General features: G+C 39.8%; 1 protein-coding gene across 7 annotated transcripts in view; it reads left to right on the top strand.

Moving 5' to 3' along the window:
* The window catches only part of TNNT3 (troponin T3, fast skeletal type), a 40219-nt gene extending 22538 nt beyond the window's left edge, over positions 1 to 17681 (top strand). For 6 of the 7 annotated variants that reach the window (XM_089655071.1, XM_089655073.1, XM_089655074.1 and 3 more), the window contains 9 exons: positions 142 to 160; positions 5314 to 5359; positions 5652 to 5768; positions 9527 to 9604; positions 10039 to 10152; positions 10973 to 11082; positions 11901 to 11991; positions 14700 to 14740; positions 17414 to 17681. In XM_089655071.1, the coding sequence (XP_089511197.1) occupies positions 142 to 160; positions 5314 to 5359; positions 5652 to 5768; positions 9527 to 9604; positions 10039 to 10152; positions 10973 to 11082; positions 11901 to 11991; positions 14700 to 14740; positions 17414 to 17468 (671 nt within the window). In that variant the 3' untranslated portion in view covers positions 17469 to 17681. Of the gene's footprint in view, positions 1 to 141; positions 161 to 5313; positions 5360 to 5651; positions 5769 to 9526; positions 9605 to 10038; positions 10153 to 10972; positions 11083 to 11900; positions 11992 to 13489; positions 13531 to 14699; positions 14741 to 17413 lie in introns of all 7 variants that reach the window. The other variant, XM_089655072.1, reaches the window with a different exon arrangement.
* Positions 17682 to 24148: the final 6467 nt, after the last annotated feature.

Raw genomic sequence — 24148 nt, forward strand, 5'->3', positions numbered from 1 at the left:
ATCTTACCTGAACCCTCTGTCTAGAATTGTCTCCAGGTTGGTTAATTGTTACCATGCACTTCCCTTTCCTACCCCCTCTGTTATATATTGAATTCTCAATTATATTTTTTTCATCTCTCCTTGTTCAATGTATGATTGAAGAAGAGAAGCCAAAACCAAAGTAAGTGGCATTTCTTGAATCCATTGTGTGCTTGCATACTCACACACCCACACATTCTCTGCTGTGTCCAGCAAATGTTTCACATTGCACAAAGCATTCTTATACCATGCAGTATATAATTTATCAAACATGCTACAAATGCAGAGACTGATGACTGCCTTATGTCACATTCAGGATTGTCTGCATAGTATTGCATGTGGAGATAACAGCTGTTCTCTGTAGGAGGCAGTGATGTATATAGGTGCATCATCCATTATCATGGAAGAGGTGTTTTACTAAAGGCAAATTGCTGTGCACTTTGCAAGGGAATTTTTCCTTGCCTTAATAAATGAGGTGATGCTCTCCTAGCTTCCATCATCTATTCATGTCTAAGCAAAATAATTTTCTTTTTAAATTTCCTTGCACATGCTTGAGTATTCTTTGCAAAGTGAATTTTTGCCTCATTCACTAAACTAAGAGAAAATGCCCTTGCAACGTGAACAGCCCATTTGTCTTTAGTAAATCAACCCCTCTAAAGTCTAGCAAATTATATTTAAAAATTGTTTGCTTTTCACTCTTCAATAACTGCTAACCAAAAATAGAGAAAATGTTCAGGTCCACTCAGTGGCTAGATGATATTTTAAGTAACGGCTAATTAAAATTGTTTAAAACAGGGGTTACAATTTTGAGTCCAGACCTTCTAGCCGGTCACAAAACTTACTCTCCACCAGTTGCCCCACCCAACCTTGCCCAGGTCTGCCCCCACCCCGCCCCGCCCCAATCCCCACCTCTGCCCCGCCTCCAACCACACCCCCTTAAAGCTTATGAAATTACATTTTTCTTTAGAATAAAGAGTCCAAAATATAAAACTGTACTCAGTAATGTATATCCCAGCTCCCCTGTACTCCATTATAGTGATATGACATGTATACAGTAATGTATATCCCAGCTCCCCTGTACTCCATTATAGTGATATGACATGTACACAGTAATGTATATCCCAGCTCCCCTGTACTCCATTATAGTGATATGACATGTACTCAGTAATGTATATCCCAGCTCCCCTGTACTCCATTATAGTGATATGACATGTATACAGTAATGTATATCCCAGCTCCCCCGTACTCCATTATAGTGATATGACATGTATACAGTAATGTATATCCCAGCTCCCCTGTACTCCATTATAGTGATATGACACGTATACAGTAATGTATATCCCAGCTCCCCTGTACTCCATTATAGTGATAGGACATGTATACAGTAATGTATATCCCAGCTCCCCTGTACTCCATTATAGTGATATGACATGTATACAGTATGTATATCCCAGCTCCCCTGTACTCCATTATAGTGATATGACATGTATACAGTAATGTATATCCCAGCTCCCCTGTACTCCATTATAGTGATATGACATGTACACAGTAATGTATATCCCAGCTCCCCTGTACTCCATTATAGTGATATGACATGTATACAGTATGTATATCCCAGCTCCCCTGTACTCCATTATAGTGATATGACATGTATACAGTAATGTATATCCCAGCTCCCCTGTACTCCATTATAGTGATATGACATGTACACAGTAATGTATATCCCAGCTCCCCTGTACTCCATTATAGTGATATGACATGTACACAGTAATGTATATCCCAGCTCCCCTGTACCCCATTATAGTGATATGACATGTATACAGTAATGTATATCCCAGCTCCCCTGTACTCCATTGTAGTGATATGACATGTATACAGTAATGTATATCCCCCTCCCCTGTACTCCATTATAGTGATATGACGTGTATACAGTATGTATATCCCAGCTCCCCTGTACTCCATTATAGTGATATGACGTGTATACAGTAATGTATATCCCAGCTCCCCTGTACTCCATTGTAGTGATATGACCTGTATACAGTAATGTATACCCAGCTCCCCTGTACTCCATTATAGTGATATGACATGTACACAGTAATGTATATCCCAGCTCCCCTGTACTCCATTATAGTGATATGACATGTATACAGTAATGTATATCCCCCTCCCCTGTACTCCATTATAGTGATATGACGTGTACACAGTAATGAATATCCCAGCTCCCCTGTACTCCATTATAGTGATATGACATGTATACAGTAATGTATATCCCAGCTCCCCTGTACTCCATTATAGTGATATGACATGTACACAGTAATGTATATCCCAGCTCCCCTGTACTCCATTATAGTGATATGACATGTACACAGTATGTATATCCCAGCTCCCCTGTACTCCATTATAGTGATGTGACATGTATACAGTAATGTATATCCCAGCTCCCCTGTACTCCATTATAGTGATGTGACATGTATACAGTAATGTATATCCCCCTCCCCTGTACTCCATTATAGTGATATGACGTGTATACAGTATGTATATCCCAGCTCCCCTGTACTCCATTATAGTGATATGACGTGTATACAGTAATGTATATCCCAGCTCCCCTGTACTCCATTGTAGTGATATGACCTGTATACAGTAATGTATACCCAGCTCCCCTGTACTCCATTATAGTGATATGACATGTACACAGTAATGTATATCCCAGCTCCCCTGTACTTCATTATAGTGATATGACATGTATACAGTAATGTATATCCAAGCTCCCCTGTACTCCATTATAGTGATATGACATGTATACAGTAATGTATATCCCCCTCCCCTGTACTCCATTATAGTGATATGACGTGTACACAGTAATGAATATCCCAGCTCCCCTGTACTCCATTATAGTGATATGACATGTATACAGTAATGTATATCCCAGCTCCCCTGTACTCCATTATAGTGATATGACATGTACACAGTAATGTATATCCCAGCTCCCCTGTACCCCATTATAGTGATATGACATGTATACAGTAATGTATATCCCAGCTCCCCTGTACTCCATTGTAGTGATATGACATGTATACAGTAATGTATATCCCTGCTCCCCTGTACTCCATTATAGTGATATGACATGTACACAGTATGTATATCCCAGCTCCCCTGTACTCCATTGTAGTGATATGACATGTATACAGTAATGTATATCCCAGCTCCCCTGTACTCCATTATAGTGATATGACATGTACACAGTAATGTATATCCCAGCTCCCCTGTACTCTATTATAGTGATATGACATGTACACAGTAATGTATATCCCAGCTCCCCTGTACTCCATTATAGTGATGTGACATGTATACAGTAATGTATATCCCAGCTCCCCTGTACTCCATTATAGTGATGTGACATGTATACAGTAATGTATATCCCCCTCCCCTGTACTCCATTATAGTGATATGACGTGTATACAGTATGTATATCCCAGCTCCCCGGTACTCCATTATAGTGATATGATGTGTATACAGTATGTATATCCCAGCTCCCCTGTACTCCATTATAGTGATATGACGTGTATACAGTAATGTATATCCCCCTCCCCTGTACTCCATTATAGTGATATGACATGTATACAGTAATGTATATCCCAGCTCCCCTGTACTCCATTGTAGTGATATGACCTGTATACAGTAATGTATACCCAGCTCCCCTGTACTCCATTATAGTGATATGACATGTATACAGTAATGTATATCCCCCTCCCCTGTACTCCATTATAGTGATATGACGTGTATACAGTAATGTATATCCAGGCTCCCCTGTACTCCATTATAGTGATATGACATGTACACAGTAATGAATATCCCAGCTCCCCTGTACTCCATTATAGTGATATGACATGTACACAGTAATGTATATCCCCCTCCCCTGTACTCCATTATAGTGATATGACATGTATACAGTAATGTATATCCCAGCTCCCCTGTACTCCATTATAGTAATATGACGTGTACACAGTAATGTATATCCCAGCTCCCCTGTACCCCATTATAGCGATATGACATGTATACAGTACGTATATCCCAGCTGCCCTGTACTCCATTATAGTGATATGATATGTTGTATACAGTACTTATTCCTAGTCCCTCCAAGTCCCCCATGGAGGTGGAGAGGGTGTCTCCTCTCAGCGGAGGAGAGTGGACCTCTCCTGCACCTGTCCCCTCAGCGGCGGTGCCACAGAAGCCGGAAACCAGAAGTTGTAAACCGGAACTCGGCTTCACAATGAGGCTTGGAGCACAGGTGCAGCCGCTCCATGCTTCATCTGTGCTCACTGCTCGCCGCTCACCACAGAGGAAGTTCTCCTCGCATTTGGCGAGCGGGCAAGTGGCTTTTTCAAGCCCTGGTTTAAAATCTCCATAAGAAAGGATTGTATTGTACAGTAGATCAGTATTAGGACATGCCTCAGGACCAATAAAAAGGCAAGGGGCAGACCCTATCGGAGGAGAGCCCCCAGCAATAAGAAAGATTGGACAGCTATCTATGTATATGTATGTATAAAGAATAAAGCCAGCCATACATCTTACAATCTGATTATACAATCGCTATACAATTTCTTATAGAGTTCTCAAATTTGTGTAAAATGAGGGATTATAAGTAAACAAGGCCCTTGTTCCAAATCGTTGTTGCTAAATCTAAAAAAAAAAAAAAAAAAAAGATTATAAAATCTGTTTGTAATGTGCATGGCCAGCATAAGTTCACCAGTGCTCCACAAAGATTCTTGTTTGACAACCAAATTTGTATGTGTAAGTTGATAAACAATATTTACATGTTTCTGTTGTTACTTTAAAACAGGGGTCTCCAAACTTTTCAAACAAAGGGCCAATATACGGTCCTTCAGACTTTGGGAGGGTCAGACTAGGGCTAGTGAGTGTAGAAAATGACCTGGCCCCAGAATCAGTGAGAATAAACATGGCCTTAGGGTTGATGGTCAGTAGGAGTAGTGCCCCATCATTGGTATTAGTGGGAAGAATAGTACACCATCATTGGTCTCAATGGAAGAAGTGCTGCCCCATTGTTGGTCTCAGTGGAAGGAATAGTGCCCCAAGGGCCAGATAAAGGGTAGCAAATGGCTATATCCAGCCCTCGTGCCGCAGTTTGGAGACCCCTTGCTTTCAAAAATCAGAACGAAGAGCAATAATAATGTGCAAAGAGCAGAAACATTTAGTAGCCAATCAAACTGCATAGAGCTTTAGTCAAAATGGTAAACGATAGCAATCAACACTTAATGCTGTGTATTTGTGTTGCAGACTCACAGCACCTAAAATCCCAGAAGGAGAGAAAGTAGACTTTGATGTAAGTACACTAAGAAAATAAAAGGGAGAGTCCCAAAATGATAGTTACCATACTTTTCCTACTAAAGGCAGATGGTCATTGCCTCAAAATTGGCAAACCATTATGTAATAGATAAATCCAGGCAAACTTGATGGAGCAGTCCACGTCAACTTGCTGAAATGCGGGACCACAAGAAGTAGAAAATCAGGCGCTGATCTCAGACGTCTGCCACACTGGGATTTTCATGTTCTGGAAGGGGAACACAGCACTGTGTTAATATTATTCTGATCTATACTTGTATTTTGGTCTGCAGGATATCCAGAAGAAAAGACAGAACAAGGACTTGATTGAGCTGCAGTCACTGATTGATCAACACTTTGAGGCTCGTAAGAAGGAAGAGGAAGAGCTTATTGCATTGAAGGACAGAATTGTAAGTTACATGCTTGTGACTGAAGTTCTGACAATGTTATCAAAGGCCTTAATTCTATCACCTGTATAACATTGTAGTTAGTCCATCATTAGTCTTTCCAGCATATGTGTTACAAATGTTAAAGCAACACATGTATTCTCTAATTTGTCCACAAGATGGCAGAGATTTCATAAATGTTTCTGTAAATGGAGCAATTCACAAAGCATTAACCACTTCAACTCCGGGCACTTCTACCTCCTTCCTGCCCAGGTCAGCTTTCAGCGCTGTCGCACTTTGAATGGCAATTGCGAGGTCATGCAACACTGTACCCATATAAAATGTTTATAATTTTTTTCACACAAATAGAGCTTTCTTTTGGTGGTATTTATTCACCACTGACTTTTTTATTTTTTGCTAAATAAAACAAAAAACACCTGAAACTTTTGAAAAAAAACACACTTTTCTTCATTTCTGTTATAAAATTTTGCAAATAAATAACATTTCTTCATAAATTTAGGTAAAAATGTTTTCTGCTTCATTTCTTTGATGATAATAATAATAATAATAATAATTGAATTTGTATTTTTTTTCAAATGTTTCTATTATTTTGTTTATTTTTTATAAAATTTTTCCTTTTTTTATACTATTTTATTTTTCAGCACACTGTGACCAAAGTATTACAATGTTACCATAGTAACATTGGACTACTCTGGGCAAGTAATTAGGATTTTTTTTAATACATTATAATTGCCAATACCAATGTATTTAATTGATATTTGCAATTATTGTTTCTGAATGAAACTGATTCATTCAGTCTTTTGTTGTGATTAGCTGTGATTAGGCAAAGCTGACCACAGGATACAGATGGGCTGTGATTGGTCCTGTCTGTATCATGTGACTGCCTTGACCAGTCACAGCTAACAACATAAGTGCATACAATGGATGGCATGACAGGAAGCCATCCATTGTATACAATTGACATGTGATCTGCTGTGATTGGTCACAGCAGTCACATGACACTGGCAACGGGCCGGTTTAGTGATATGTCATCGGCTGTGTCCCGTGGACACAGCGAGTGACAGATCACGCCGCTGCGCAGCCCCACGACTGTGTAAGTAGCTTGTTTTAAAAGGATGTCATATAACGCCCAGTCACAACGGTGAGTGTCCCACCTGGCCGTCAATCTGTGTTAAAGAGTAACTCCACTTTTGCTGAGGAAACAAACCTTCCCCTCTGGGTGATCTATGTACATTGCAGTGATTTTAACTAACTTTGTTGCAGGATCCTACTGTTTATTATTCTGAAGAAATAGTTGTTTATTTGTCTGCGTCCATGTGCAGAGTAATCATGAATGGGAGCAATGTATAATTATTATTCAGTTGCTGCACTGGCAGGGTTCTAATGAGGAAAGTGGCAGGGTCAGCATCCTTTTAGATGTGATTTTGCTTTGGGAGTATCTGACCAAAAATGACATTTTTGTGCAGGGGGTGCCCAAAATATGCCTTGTATCTTAGTGCAGACTTTTGGGAAAACCAGGGAGCCAATCATACAAGCAGGAAGTTACATTTCAGGGGGGTGTCCTGCACACCATCTGTGTACAGAACGCCTCTAGGCTGCCACATTGCATTGCATTTTACAGAAAATTGCAGCGCTGCAGATTGAAAAGGAAAGTTAATTTTTAATAACATTCAATCACAATATGGCTTGTGTTGCAATGGTATATGCTATATTATTTTTTTTATTTGCTATATTTTTCCCACAAAAATGGAGTTACCCTTTAAAGCACAACTCCAGATAATATTCATTAGGCTTTATGCACACTGGACATTTTGGCAGCATTTTTTGCAGAAAGAACGCTTGACACTTGTAAACTCGTGTAAGGAATTTAAGCACGTCAATTAGGGCGTTAATTAATTTCACTGGCCGGAATAATGTTTTGTTCTGGCAACTGAAATTAATTTTTGCACAAGTACTAAACGTGCCTAGCGCTTTGGCACATTTACATGCGTTTAGGCACATCAAGCGTTTTTTCTGCAAAACTCTGCTGCTCCTGGACATACTGGCAGTGTTTCTTTTCTGCCTCTAAACTCCTCCAAATGCCTATTTGTGCACAGACATATAGGATAACATGCAGGGGCGTTTAGAGGCAGGAAATAAAAAAGTGCCAAAGGAGCCCTAGGAGCAGCAGAAAAAATATCCAGTGTACATGAGGCCTTAAGTTGTGGTGTAAAAAAGTTAGGTCTCATGAAGTGTATGCCACTTCAAGTATCAGTCATTTATTTAATGGTTACACCTTTATTCATATGGGATAGTACAGTGTTTCTCAAGCTTTTTTCAGTCAAGGCACCCTTTAAAATGATGGACAGTTCCGAGGCACCCTTTAGAATGATGGACAGTCTTGAGGCACCCCGTTCTAAAATAGGGTGCCTCAAGACTGTCCATAATTTTAAAAGAGCACCCCATTCTAACATGTGAAAAACTATTCTAATAGTTTTATATAACAAATCCACACATGTAGGACACCCAGCGTTAGAGGTGATTTACTCTTCCAAAGCCAATACACTTTTGAACCCTGGTACTGACTACTATTCCAATGTTTCTCTTCTCCTTCACTGAGCTAATGTGACCCCAGCACTGACAGAGAGGGGAAGGGGAGGGTCAAATTAAGATGGCGTGAAAACAGCTGACATCCTCCTTATCAACGAATGATGCCATTGGTTGTCAGGATGCCGGCGGCTAGAAGGCCGTAATGGTGCTCAATGAAAACCTGTGGCTTTGTGTAACTAGAAGGCAGACTTGTTCCACCCGCTGGCTTGTATACAAGTTTTGGGCAATTTGTAGACATTTTTCCAAGGCACCCCTGAAGAAACCTCAAGGCACCTCAGGGTGCCTGGTCATCCTGGTTGAGAAAGGCTAGGCTAGTATAGCTCTTGCTATACCTCCGGCTCGCTGCGGCTTTGGGTGTTCTCATCTGCAGAAACCACAGTGTCCTTTGTGCACCCCCTTCTCCCTTTGCATTCACAAAACATCTTGTTTTCTGAGAATGGTTCACAGAATACCCAGTCCATTGCTTGAGTATTTGCACATTTGTTCAGACCAGATAGCATTCACAGAAGGATACCTAAAGTGGAAAACAGCTCATGAGACCACACTTTTTTTTTTTTTTTACACTGCAGATTTAAAAAAAATTAGACTTTTGCCTGGAGTTCTCCTTTATTACAAGGAGAGGGATCTTTATTTAGGCCATGTAACTGCTGTCACTTTCAAATCTCATAGCTCTCTGAAACTGTCACCTTTTTTTTTTAAACAAAACTGTATCCTGGTGTTGTGGCTTTGGGAATTAAACCTAATGTTACATAGTTAGTCTGGCTGAAAAAAGACAAAAGTCCATCCAGTTCAACCATTAAAAAAAAAAAAAAAAAAAAAAAAAAAGGTTATAATCCTATACCCACAGTTGATCCAAAGGAAGGCAAAAAACCCAGCAAAGCATGATGCAATTTGCTATTGCAGGGAAAAAAATTCCTTCCTGATCCCCCAATCGGATATTCCCTGGATCAACTTTACCTATAAATGTTAGTATCCAGTTATATTCTGTGTATCTAAGAAAGAATCCAGGACTTTTTTAAAGCAATCCACAGAGCTGGCCAGAACCAACTCTTGAGGGAGTCTATTCCACATTTTCACAGCTCTCACAGTCATAATGTCTGTATGAATGTACAGTAAATTTGCTGTGTTTGGTACAAGGGTTTCTGATCTCCCAATTTTCTTATGGTTTTCAGGAGAAACGCAGAACTGAGAGAGCTGACCAGCAAAGGACCAGAGCAGAGAAGGAGAAGGAACGTCAGAACAGACTTGCTGTGAGTATGCTCAGAAACTCTCAGTCACAATTGTATATCTTGTGTACCATATTCACACCTATTCATATAGTAGGCTCATAAGAATAATCATTCAGTGTCCAAATCATGCATGCCAGGATGGCCATCATTTGGTGTCTGTAAGCACCTTTACTGTGCAATGCATGCATGTAATACCACACAATACATTGGCACTTTATAAAATAAGGACTGATATTAAGTATTATTAATATCATTACATTTATGTATAAAGAGTAATAATTATACATGTTTTACATCATAAAAATATCACAAAATATATTGCAATTTTGGCATGTAGGGTGTACAATAATAATATTCTTGAACACTTCTGAATTGTATAAACACTGTATTGCTTTTAGAGTTTATTGTAAAAGCCTTAGAGTATATCCCCAATCATTATTATAATGCTGCTACAGGAGGAGAAGGCAAGAAGAGAGGAACAAGATGCCATGAGACGTGCTGAGGATGATATGAAGAAGAAGAAGGCTCTGTCTTCCATGGGAGCCACATACAGCAGCTACCTGGCCAAGGTGAGCAGGTCCACCATCTAAAGACAAAACAAGATATAGGGCTTGATTTACAAAAGTGTAAACATGTTTATTGCAATACTTTGAATATTTATGAATTAAAAACACAGATTCTTATTTAGCATATATTGTAATAGGGTAATATCTATTGCAATACATCATCAAGCTGGCAAACTGCATCAAGATGATTCTTCTCTGGCTAGCTCCCTATCTACCTTTTTTTCCTAAAATTCTTGTGCACTTGACTGGATGTTTGAAGGACGCCAGTCCCAGTTTCCCTTCACACTTTATTAGATGAGGCCCAGACTGACTTGAGGCCTGGCTCACACTATTGTGGGTCTGCGAGTCTGCGTTTCATCAGAAAAAAAGGTTACTGCACCATTTTCAAAACACAGCGGCCAGTGGGAACATGCATATTACAATGTTCTTTGGTATCTACTGTACTTGTAATCATCCCTTATATTAAACACCCATCATCCCCTGCACACCATCTCAGATTTCAGATCTTGTTGGTGACAGGACTATCTACGCTAGCTTTAGAAAAGACAGAGAAAATGCAGAGCGCAAGGACTAACAGAAGTCATATCTGCACTCATTCCAATCCACTACTGATATTAGTGTACTCTTCTATGGGCTGGGTGACTCAGAAGGTTAGACAGCCATACAACACAGATTGGTACCCATCACTGGGACCAAGTCTGTTGCTGTTTAATGAACATTATCAAGAAATACCCCCATCAGCCTCCAAGAACAAAACATAACATTTGGGGGAGCAGCTGATAAAATGTTGAAAATCACTGATTTGGTAATGTTTCCTCTGTAGGCTGACCAGAAGAGAGGCAAGAAGCAAACAGCCCGTGAGCAGAAAAAGAAGATTTTGGCAGATCGTCGCAAGGCCTTGAATGTTGACCACATGAGTGAGGACAAACTCAGGTAAACATTGACGTTCAGGTGTCTTTGGACAATACTGGAATCTAGGGGAACAGCGAAAATATATACAGTACATGAGAGAGATTTCACCTGCCAAAGGAATTGTATTTCATTAGTCCTGAGATTTACACAGCTCTGCCATACAGTACAACCCTCTAGTAGACCTCATTTTATTCTGCTGACTCAGTATGTCACTTGTTAGCACTTGAGAACTGCACAACCTATTGGCTCCTCGTGGTGCCCTCACCTTCTTGCTGTCTGCTGTGAAGAAGATTGCAAGAGGCTAATACAATCAAAATTCTAAATACTTACACTGTTTGCATTACAACAAACATATGTCATGATGTGTTAATGAATACAGAGCTGCATTAATGTGTTTTGTTTTATGTCTGCTTGGAGTTAAGATATAAAACGTTTGTTCACCCAAAGTGGACATTTCAGTATTGGGTAAAAGCGAGTAGATAGAACCACCACACAGCTTTTTTTGTTGCTCCAGAAGTCCAGTGATAAGACTTTTGAGTTTTCAAATCCACCCACCTGTCTCACCCACTGTGATGGGCTCAGTTTAAGTCTTCATTTATATTATAAGACAAAATCTACTGCAGAGGTTTTGACTTTCTAGCAACAGGGTACAGAGCTGGATACTCCATTTGAAAGATCTTTATACCAGAGTCTGCAAAAGATCCAAGAAGCCAGTGGGTAATTCCACCCAACTAAAACTAAAATAGTAATTTTGCCTGGATTAAACATTCATTTTTTTGCCTGGATCTGCAGCATATTTGTATGTAAACTTATCTGACCTGTTGACTTTTCTGTAACAGGGACAAGGCTAAGGAGATGTGGGACTGGCTGTACGAGCTCGAGTCCGAGAAGTTTGAGATGGGAGAGAAGCTCAAGAAACAGAAATACGAGGTGAGTCCAATAAACAAATAAATTACGTCTAAAGTCAATGCACTGCCCCAGACAGATTTTACTTCTGTAGATAACAAGGATGAGGTTATAGTATTATTATAATATTAGTGACCAAATTTTGATATTATTACGGTCTGTAGGATCCTTTGTTTCTTTGATCATTCTAGACTGCAAGGCAGCTGTCCACAATATTATTTCTGATCAAGGCTATACCTACGCAAGTTATGAAATTACAACTCAAAAAATTACACATTAGTTTAAATTTGCTTTGTTGATAAAATTTGTAGGACTAAAAAAACTGGACAATTTCTTCATTTTGCCACACAAGCATGTTTTGTTGTTGCTATTATGTATCTCACAAAACAGCTGAAAACACACTACTGTGCAATATAATTAATAAGCACACTAGAAAAAATGACATGCACAATGGAAAACATCTGCAATGTCTAGTTTTCAGTCTGCCCCAGCTTTATTCATTAATGGAAAGGTATAGTGTAAATCAAGGAGTACATCTTTCAAATTTTTTTTTGTGTTTAGTAAATTATGTGATGTTCACATTTGTACAGGTTTGTTTTACCATATTTTTGTTATTGTAGTAAATACAGAGATATTTAAATTAGCCAGCATTGTATTTGACTCATTTGAGTTCCCACTTAAAGCATATCTAAACCTTAAAGCAAACATTTCTTATATTGCAGTTTACCAGTCGTTAGATGTGGACTCTACATTAGTTTTTTTTAGTCTTTTTTCCTTCCAGTATGTCTGGCTCAAACAAACTATTTCCATTACATTACTATGTGCCCTTGTGTTTGCTATCATATTGCTGTAGCATTAGCATCATACAGTATAATGGCAAAGTGGGGGAAATTTACTAGAACCAGAGCATGAAAAATCTGGTTCAGTTCTGCATAGAAACCAATCAGCTTCCAGGTTTTATTGTCAAAGCTTAATTGAAAAAGATAAAGTTAGAAGCTGATTGCTTACCATGCACAGCTACATCAGATTCTGAGTGCACCAGTTTTAGTAAATCAACCTAAGTGTGTTCAAGAAGTATGGCTGACTTCCTGTCTGCTGGAACAAAACCATGTTAGTCCGAATGTTTATCTGTCATTCAGGAGAAGTCTTGTATTTTTAATGAACGAATAGAAGATCTCCTCTGATTGGCTGAGGTGGAAATTGTGATTCCGTGGCTGGCACCTGTTGGTCAATTAGAAAGCATTCGGTGGCTGCCACTTATACTCTGTATAGAAAGTGTTTAGTGGCTGGCATCTATTTTGTACATTTATAACTTTAGAGGTGTAATTAAAAAAACCCAATATATGCGTAGCAGTGATGCATTTGTAGTGATAAATGTAGTCAAAGTAGAGGGCACAGCACTCTCTGCTGCTCTTCTATATATAAGAATTAGAGGTAATATAGAAGAGGCCAACACGCATTATCCTACCAGGCACTTGCTTCCAGTATCCCATATTCACATGATTATCTTGGTTTTTCTTAGATTACGACCCTGCACAGGAGAGTAGAGGAACTCTCTAAGTTGTAAGTAGAGAAGCCTCTTACGAAGGAGGCTAACTCAACTGAACTGTCTGTTCAGGTGTGTGTCAGGGTAGCACTGAGTACGACCGGGCTTGGGGCTGAAGCAAAGGCTCCAGGAAAGTTCATGGATATGGCAAACCAGGACATCAGGACTACAAAAAGGTTCCATGTTTTAAGAGATGTTTCACTTCCTGTTGCATCATGATTATGTTATGATCCAAAATACATATACAGTATATGTGTAATACCCAAATTCGCTAATTTTAGTTTGTGTAAAAAAAGAAGTTTGCATCAGGTGACAGAATACTACTGGTGGCTTACAGAATGTTCTTGTATATTAAGACAATTAGTTATGTGGCATGCTGCAGTGTCTTTACTTGGACACATTTGTAGTAAGAGATCCCACATTCTTGTGTATAATGTAATTATTCTGTACTAGAAAGTCCAGGCTAATTCTCAGATTTGTTGTAAATCATAAATAGTCTAAAAAATGCTTGGCAAACATTCAGAATAAGACTGCTGAACACGTTAGATTGTTGATTGTTAAGATATGCAACCATTGAATGACCTATTTTATTACCAATACCACAATCAACTTTTTGATGGCACATTCTGTGAAGTACAAATGCAAACCATGGTATACTCATCATCATTTGTCTACCAAACCAATTGGGATCTTGTAATTATATATATATATATATATATATATATATATATATATATATATATATATATATAATAGAAAGCTTTTCAAAATAAGTACCAACAATACTGACTTATCTACCCATCATGTGATGATTTAGTACAGAGCCAGAGTAACTTGTAAATTTCTTTATTGGATAAACTTGTAGTCTTGATGTCCTTTGATCCCACTTTTGTTGGATTATGATTAGAGTAGTTGTGCCTCTGCTACATATCCCAGCCCGGGTGTTAAGTAAAGGTAAGTAGCTGTGTGTCTGGGTACATGCCTAGAGGTATCTGTGTGTGTACAGGTCACTAGACACTCTGCCACTCCTATCTTGCCTATATGGATCTCCACCCTGGTGAGAGGGTGCCAGGTAACAGCATTCCAAAAAGCGGCCTGAGGAACCTCTGACAAAGTATCATGGTGTTGGAGGTAAGGAATCGTGAAGGACTCTCCAGCATAAATGGGTTGTGTGTTGTTTTAACAGGTTACTACCCTCAGGAACCGTATTGATCAGCTGCAGAAACAGTAAGTAATGCTAGATACAACAGCCTTGCCCCAATCCCAGCCTGCATTTTATCCCCAATCAACTGAAATATGAGGTTCAGAATATTTTTCTAAATTCAAATTCATTTCTAACCTACTGATTAAAAAAAAAAAAATATTTGAAAACCAGTAGCCCCTTAAAATCAACACTGCATGGATTCTGGTAGGACTGCCCGTGTTTATAATAAACTATTTGTATTTTCTCAAAAATACAATTTATCCCAAACAACCAAGATCACAACGACTAATACATCTACAGTATTTTCACCCTTCGGTACAATTCCCTTCCATATTTCTCCAATTTCAATTAACAGCTTGTTAAATCTAGGACTGCTGCACATTTGGTGGAGACAGCCGTTTTATGAATTGAAGCAGCCATTTTGTGACCGCAATTCCTAATGAAATCGATTCCCTGCATCCTCACAAATTTTGCTTTAGCTTACAAAATGGCTACCAGACCAGTGTGTACGTTACGGTGTCATAAAGGAAATTTGTAAATATATACCAGTTCTACTCAACCCTCTTTTGTGCTAACCCAATTTAAGCACTTTAAAGCATTAAAACCAATGCCTAGTGACAATGTAATGCAATATAACTGCATAACTTGGACCTATGATGCCTTGCAAATATCACCTAACAACTATGCTCAGCCCAGCCTAGCCACAAGTGTACTGGTCACGAATACGCAGCAGAGACTTGACTATCAATTCAGAAAACACAGTATATAAGACTACTTGTTCAGCTCGTAATTTGACAGCCTTCAGAGTGAACGGGTGACCCGAACACTTGTGTCAAGTCTCACCTAGGCTTGATGACTGACCTACCTAGTTATGAGATGATGTGTGCCCTCACAAGTACCTTAGATATCACTGGTCTTGAGAGATATCACAGGCTGAATAGGACACCACTTCTTCACTTGATATCTCTAGCTTACCATGATATCTCCAGTCTAACCCTGAGCAGTAACAAGTAAGTAAACTAACCCCCTGCTGACCCTGGTGTGTCAGGTACAGTATATAAGGAGCACACTGCGGTTCTGTCAGCACATACAAGACCGGAGTCTCTTCACGGCCTCCATTATACTACAGTAACTCTGGTTTTACCCAAGCCTGATGTTGGCCTTTACGATTGTGATGGCAGAATGGTAGCAGTGTGTGTTTGAGACATATATGCATGATAATCTGAAGGGAAGTGCAGCATGTGGGAGAAAATGTACAGTCTCTCCCAAACTAACCTGACAACATGGTAAGTGACACTGCTTGTTTGTGTGTAAATGGGGGAAACTAGCAGGACCATTAAACCCAACAAGTGGCTCATATAAAGAAGCGAATTATAACATTTCTGGCTACTTTCATACCTAGCAAAATGTCACACTCTATTGACATATGATCGCTTGTTAAGTCCATCCAGTTGTATTAAGTTAGCCATGTTAGGCTTTGTTTGAAGCCCACTACATTGATTTCCAATGAATTTACCAGAAAGGAAATCAGATGACCATGTTAAATCCCACCTGTAATGATGATAATTACAAACATTTAGACTTCCAATATTTGGAACTTTCAGGAAGACAGCTGAAAAATGTTATTATTCTTTTACATAAGCCAGCTTGTTTCATAGCATTGGTTTAATGGCCTGCAATACCAACAGTATTGTTTCTCATTCTTCTATTTCTGTTTTTGTCCTCCTTCACCATCTTTTGTATTCTCTCTTTACCTGCCTTAAAGTTGAACTGAACTAAAAGAGTAGAGGTTTGCTATGTTGTAGGAAAAAAGTAGAAATTGTAACTATGCCTAATCAATGCCCTGAAAAAATGTACTTTTGGTCTAAAATTCCCCCCTAAAAATTGCAGTGTATTTCCTGGTAAACAAAGGTGCCTTGGCATCCCTGTACCCACACAGCCTCATATCTGTAATGTGAGATCTAACGCACTGTTGCCTCTGATTGATACTCTTGACAGATTTGGAGTGAAATTTGGTTAAATCACTACTTTGCTGTTCTCTGTTCTCCTTGCTGGAGGCTCTGACATGAGAAAGCAATACCCTGTTTCTACCAAGATGGCCTCTTCCATACAGAGACACAGTGAAGAACAAGGCATGGTAGGTCAGTACGGGCAGATCCTGAGCTACAAACATCCAAATTACATATGATTTGGAATGGAGAACGGAGGAAGTGGGGCATCAGGATGGTCCTGGAAACTACTAGGAGGCCACCTTGCTGCTCACTGCATGCTGCCACCTACTTTCCAGTGGACCTGCCAGCAATCCTACATCACTCCATGGTCAGTTAACCCTTCCCTATGTTATCCAAAACATAAAAATATTTTTTTGGCTGGTGTTACACTTAAAAAACGCACTTGTTCCAACTTGCATACAAATTCAACATACAAACTTACAGCGCCTATCTTGTTCGTAACCCGGGAACTGCCTGTAATGGAAAATGGCAAGCGGCAAGGAGACAACAGGCAATGCTATTGACTAGTCCTCTGCCCTCTACCCTGCTTATTTTTGGGCACAGCTTCCAGAGTTCAGTTCCTCTTTAACACATTTTCATAACACTAATGTTCCCTATGCCCGATTTTCTGTATCTGGTCTTTTCCTGTTCTTGTTGTGTATGTACTCTGTCCACTAACCCGTGCTTATTTATTCCCCATTACAGCAGCAAGAAAGCAGCTGGAGGAGGCAAAGGAAAAGTTGGGGGCCGCTGGAAGTAAACTGCTCCCAAACCAAGACCCGGCCGTGTCAGAGAGCAGCCCCCCTCCACCCACCTTTTACCATCCCCGATCCTGCAGGAAGCTGGCTACACTGAATGCCCCACAACATAGTTGTCCTGTCTATCCCTTCGGGCCACCTTTTTCTCTCTGTGGACTGCTCTGTATTATCTCTTCTCTTTTGTAAATAAAGTGTGACGCTTCTTACCCGAATAACATTCCTTGTACTTGTCACAAACACCCCACAGAAGAATGACAAATGCTGCTTACCATTAGATAAACACGTGACATTGTCATGGCCTGTGGGTCTTCATAGTTTTCTATGCTCAAAACCTGGTAACACTGAAGAACACAACAAGCTCTGTATGCCACTGTCAAGGATCTTTGGGGAGGGATACATGAAGAGAATCTCACGATTAAAGTGTATGTCATGCCAAAACCTTCTTTATCTAGTCTTGGATAGAGTGGGGAAGGTTTAATACTGGACTTCAGGTATGTTTTTTTTTATTACATAGTTACATTACTCCAGCTTTTACCAATGTAAATATATTGTACATATTCCATACCAGTGGGATTGCTATGGAAGAGGAGAATCACTTTAGTAGTTGCATCTGGTACAGTGATCTCTGTGGTCTTCCGGGTCCTGTACCAAGTATCTTTCCCACTGCATAGGAACCACAAGGGCTTGTTCCTTCAGCGGGGCCGCAAATTCACAGAATGCCTTGTATTTTTTTCAATGAATTTTGAGGTGTTCTCTGATAAGAGATTATGGAGAGGTGGGGTGTTGCTTTCACAATCTCCACTTCATCCAACCATTAAATGGCTTGTATTCATAGAAAAAAAAAAATACAAGGCATTCTGTGAATGGTGGCCATGCCGAGTGAGCAACTTCATGTGTTCCCTATGCAGAAGGGCAGCCGCTTGGCACAGGACCCGGAAGACCGTGGTGATCACTGTAGTAGCACCAATTACAACAGCAATTCTCCATTTCCACAGTGGTCCCACAGGTACAGAATAAGTATTTACAATGGTCAAAGGCTGGCCCAACACAACAACGCCTACATTTACACCGAAGAGTCACATTTTCAAGCGTATTTTTCAAATGTTAACGAGTGTTTTTTTAAACAGATCTGTACATTTTTGCATCTTTTCTCAGGCTTTTTCAACTAAAAGGTGTGGAGTGCTGCTGAAAATGGGGCAGAGAATTACAGTTTGGGCAGAAAACGTGCAACAAAATGCTTGATAAAAGCTGGATAAAAGATCATGTCACGTTTTCAGGCGTTTCCTTTGAAGCCTATGTAGACAAAAAACTCAATTCGCCTGAAAAGTTGCTCATGTACTTTTTTGAGCGACAGGCATTTTGCTACAAGCGACAGGGAGCTCAGATGTGAAAAAAGGCTATTGAAAACAATAGGTTTTTGCTTGTTGAGCGTTTTGAGCTTTGAGCTACAAAACGCTCTAGCGTCAACAAGGCCTTGAAAACCGTACCTGGAGTTCAGCTTTAAACCTCATGTCAGGTTTTTACTGCTATCCAGGGTTTTGTTGGAGAGATTTAACTTCACTTCCTCTTCTGCTGATATTGATTTCACCAGACAGGAAGTGAGGGAAAATCTGCAACAGTCACAAAGAAAGAAAGAAAAATCTGGCACAGGGTTCTAACGTTCCTATACTAAAGAAAAGCAAAAGCTGCTTATGCCACCTTTGGGGAGACTCCTCTCACTTTCTATTCTTTCTCGTCACCTGGGTAAGAAGACAGAGAAAATATCACCAATGGGGACACAACTATAAAACTCCAACAAAGGTCTTAATCCATTTTCACTCTACTAAAACTTGTTTTTATTGCTGTTTGTGACCCCCATTGAGCTGGTGAGCTTTAAAAAGTATTATTATTATATTATACAGGATTTATATAGCGCCGACAGTTTGCTCAGTGCTTTACATTATAGCGGGAGACAATACAATAACAATACAGTTCAATACAAGAGGGTTTTGAGGGCCCTGCTCAGCACTGCAACCCACTGGCTGCATTCACTGATTGAGCGTAGATTTTCAAACAAGAAAAAAAAATACAATAAAAACTGCAGAACTGGAAAAAATAAAGATGACATTTTCCTACCCTTCATATTTTCTGTATTTCATAATTACATTTTAAAAAAAAAGTGTACACAGCTGGGCTTATCTGCTGAAGAAAGGAATCTGTTGGTTTCAGGAATCAGAAGTCAGGTTTCAGTGTGTTAGCACAGATTAGGGGAAAATGAAGATACTATAGGCAGCTGTTCCATATTTTCACTGTTCTAGGAGGCACAGCTATTAGATGACCTGAACCAGAATTCTGGACTAAAACCAAACTCTTTGGGGGAAATTTACTAAAACTGGAGGGTGCAAAATCTAGTGCAGCTCTGCCTAGAAACCAATCTGCTTCCAGGTTTTATTTTGAAAGCTTTACTGAACAAGCTGAAGTTAGGCTGGCCATACATTATACAATTTTCTTGAGAATTTTGCTTTAGATTTACCCAAAACCATATAATATGAGGTCAAACCTAAACAACACTTTCAATTGTATCCAATTAGGTGGGCCCTTTCAGTACATAGTTGAAGGTAAACCTAAAGAAAATTGTAAGAACATTGTAAGAACATTGTATAGTGTATGGCCAGCCTAAGACGCTGATTGCATGCACACCTGCACCAGATTCTGAGCGCTCCAGTTTTAGTACATCTACCTCTTTGTTACATTGGGAAAAAATAAGACATTTAGCCTCTGACGTAGTTTTTGTGCATTGAGGTGCACTGTAGTTAGGCAGCCCATTTCTTTTGAATGCTCAACACACACAAAAATGTACCCACAACATCTATGGCAGCAAAGCCCATTCCAACACATAGTAGAGGCAATTCAATGAAATCACTGTTACATTTACATGCATTGTTAGCACTAATGCATGCATCAAATTAAAGGTTCCTATTTGTGACACTTTTCCTGTCTGGTGCTATTGTTACAACATATTCATGAAGAAATACTGCTAGGTCTGTGATACGGTGAAGGTATATAAGATTTCTTCCATGTTGCAGTAAAGTGTGTTGCATCTTTGAGACAATTCCGCAACAATATTTGTCTTTAAGTTCCTCTGGATTGGATATTTGATAGCTTTTCTGCCTGTAAAACTCCACTACTTCACAGCTTGTGACAGTTCTGTTAGATCCATATTCACCTTACTGAACCTACATGAATCTGTCACAAGTTCTGCCATCTAAAGTGTTGAAAAGACTGGAGTGCCACACAACAACAGTCCATTAAAAGATTTTGTTTGGCAGCAGCCAAAGCGTTTTGGGGTTCAACACCCCCCCCCCTTCAAAAGGGCTAAAATACAGATCATGCAGGTGCCTAGACTGTGAAAGCTTCAAAAAAGGCGTTTTCGGTCCAGGCGCCTGCACAATCTGTATTTTAGCCCTCATGAAGGAGGAGTGTTGAGCCCCTGAAGCACATTGGCTATCGTAAAATAAAATCTTTAAAAGGATTGTACAAATTAGTGTGGAGTTCCCATCTTTCCAACACTTTTGAGCTCTTCTGAGCGTTCAGCAGGACACCATGGTTGCTGGCGAGCAGCCTCCAGGACCGTACACCACCTTATAACATATCACCATGAGGTTCAGTGTTCCTATAACACAAAACGTTCTGCCATCTGTCACAATCACAAGTCCGATTTCCTATACTTCAGGTGTGAACCGGCTCTCATAGCTGATCACATGGGAACAGCATCTCAGAGGCTAAGATGGCAGCTTCCTGGCTGTAAAGGATAGGAGGGTTTAGTTGCACTTTAATTAATTACACAATACACTCAAAGTGTTGTGATATAAAAAAAAAAAGAAAAAAAGAAAAGGAAATCTAGTTTTTTTTTACTTTTTTATGTGTAATTACCTATGATCCTCAAAGTGGTATTAAACCCCAAAATATATATTTAAAATACTGCAGCTTCCCCCTATCCTTACATTTGGTGACTGCTTTTATTTTTTTTAGGCTTTTTTCTTGTTGATCCAATCAGTAACACACATCCTGTCTTACCTTCGGTTCACATCTATACGGCCGTGCGGGCCACGTTTTGCACGAGAGCCCATTCATTTGAATGAACTCCCGTGCTCCGGGACACACAGGGAAGAAGTCCCTGCACTTCTTCCGAAAACGCAGCCTGCACGGGAACCTCGGTTCCCAGTACGGTTGCGTTTTCCAGTGCGGGCGGCGTGCCATTAGGTCCGCATTTCTCTGTGCGGGTGGTGCGGCTGCACGGATTTTCGTGCGGATCAGCAGCAGCATCACCCGCACAGATGTGAACCTAGGGTTAGGGGGCTCTTCAGCCTGGATGGAAGAGCAACAGAGACAGCAGCACTGTCAACATGGGGGGCAGCATTGGATGCACCATCGGATTTAAATGGACTGACCAACATATTAAAGCTGAACTCCAGCTCACACTTTTTAAGCAATTACAGCAACAGTTTTTTTTTTCCCTTTATAGATATGGGTTTTAAATAAACAATTAAAAACTGACAAATATAAGCCCTCCTAAAACTAATCTTCAGAAAAAAAGCCCACTACCCTTTCCCACCCCCATTTAGCTGATCATTAGATTTACTGTAAAAAAAAAAATATTAATTTAAAAAAGCCCCGATTTCTTGCCGGAAATCATGGCCATGTGACATACCAGGTGCCGAGTCTTCATTCTCCTGTGCTGTAGTGTGGGTGAATGGTTTTTTACAGTGCCCATGTTGCTCCCTGGTGACGTGAATATTTCCCATTGGGGTCTTGAAGACTTTAAGGCTCCATGTACACTGCAGCTGATAAACTCACGTTTAGGAGCTTTTCTGCATTTTTTTTCAGCAGCCCCTGAACTCTCCCTAATGTTTTTCTATGTGTCCATGTACACTAGGTCGTTTACAGTCATTTACAGGCAGTTGAGTTTACAGTCGTTTTTTTGAACGCGCCAAACTTGCGTTCAGGAGTAGATTTTATCAGCTTTTCAAATGCCAAATGCTTGTAAACGCGGCTAATTGCGTTTATAAGTGTTTGCGTTTGGAAATTTTTTTTAACTCTCTCATTTCCAGATGCTGTCCAGAGCCTTTTTCCATTATGAAAAATTCATGCAAAGCATTTTCCCGGTACTCAAATGGACCTGGTACACCATATTTTGAGGTTTCGCATGAAAGAAAATATGTTAGACACTGCTGCAATATTTTCTGCACAGGAATAAGCTGGAACACATCCAAACCCCAAAAAGAAAAACAAAAGACAGCTAATCTCAACAAAATACTGCTCTCTCTATTTCTCTCAAAATGTCTGAAATAGTTAATTTTTTACTGTTTTTCAGTGCATTTTGGAAGGTCTCCTGAGGTTATCTTTAAAAATGCTTCTAAACGCAAACACTCATAAACGCGCCTAAACGCAGTATGCAAATGCGGCTAAACAGACGTTTTTTAACCTACATTTTCCAGCAGTCAGTTTCCATCGTTCAGAAGTGTCCTGTGTACAGGGAGCCTAAGTGGAGGCAAAATGACGTCACATAGCCAGGGGCTGCAACAAAACCAGTCATTGGGCCTGGACTAAGTTACTGATCATCTTAGAAGCAAATGGTCTTTTACTTATCATAAACATTAATGTTACAAAAAACATAAAAAGAGTCAGGAACAGAAAATTAAACAGTTTAGTAAATAAGATCCTAGAGCTAAATACATAGAGTAGAGGCAGCATAGCCTACATAACCAGTGGGGAGAGATAGAGCAGAAAAGGAGAGACAAACACATGCAGACCTCAGATTGGGGTAACTGGGTGAACTTTATATCTGCAGCACAGCTGCAGAGTTTATAGTATAGCATCAGTAGCTTGAATGCTTTCACCTGTTGCTTGCTGATCTTTAAAGTGGAACTCCAGGCAAACATCTACAGCCATGGTCAAAGGTACTGAATGACACATATATTCATTTTCACAAAGTCTGCTGCTTCAGTGTATTTAGATTTTTTGTCAGATGTTACTGTAGTATAATGCAGTATAATTACAAGCATTTCATAAGTGTCAGAGGCTTTTATTGACAATTACATTAAGTTTATACAAAGAGTCAATATTTGCAGTGTTGACCCTTCTTTTTCAAGACTTCTGCAATTCACTCTGGCAAGCTGGCCATCAAGTTCTGAGCCACATCCTGACTGATGGCAGCCCATTTTTGCATAATCAATGCTTGGAGTTTTTCCAGAATTTGTGGGGTTTTTTTGTTCACCCTCCTCTTGAGGATTGACCAAAAGTTCTCAATGGGTTTAAAGTCCGAACATGGACCCAAAATTTCGATTTTTTTTTTTCCCCCAAGCCATAGTCATGACTTTTGCCCATCATGCTCCAAAAGGTATTGTTCATCCCCAAACTCTTTTTGGATGGTTGGAAGAATTTGCTATAGGAGGAGGTTTTTGTACCATTCTTTATTCATGGCTGTGTTCTTAGGCAAAATTATGAGTGAACCCACTCCCACAGCTAATTCAAATTTAGGAGATGGTCCTGGTGCTTGCTGGACTTTGTTGGGTGCCCTGCAGCCTTCTTCACAACAATTGGACCTCTCTCCTTGATGTTCTTGATCTGATAAATGGCTAACTTAGGTGCAATCTTAGCAGCAATCCCTTTTTTGTGCAAAGTAATGATAACTGCATGTGTT

This window comes from Staurois parvus, unplaced genomic scaffold (genome assembly GCF_062004578.1).
Source record: "Staurois parvus isolate SC_StPar_1 unplaced genomic scaffold, SC_StPar_1.0 ptg000818l, whole genome shotgun sequence".
Lineage (NCBI taxonomy): Eukaryota > Metazoa > Chordata > Amphibia > Anura > Ranidae > Staurois > Staurois parvus.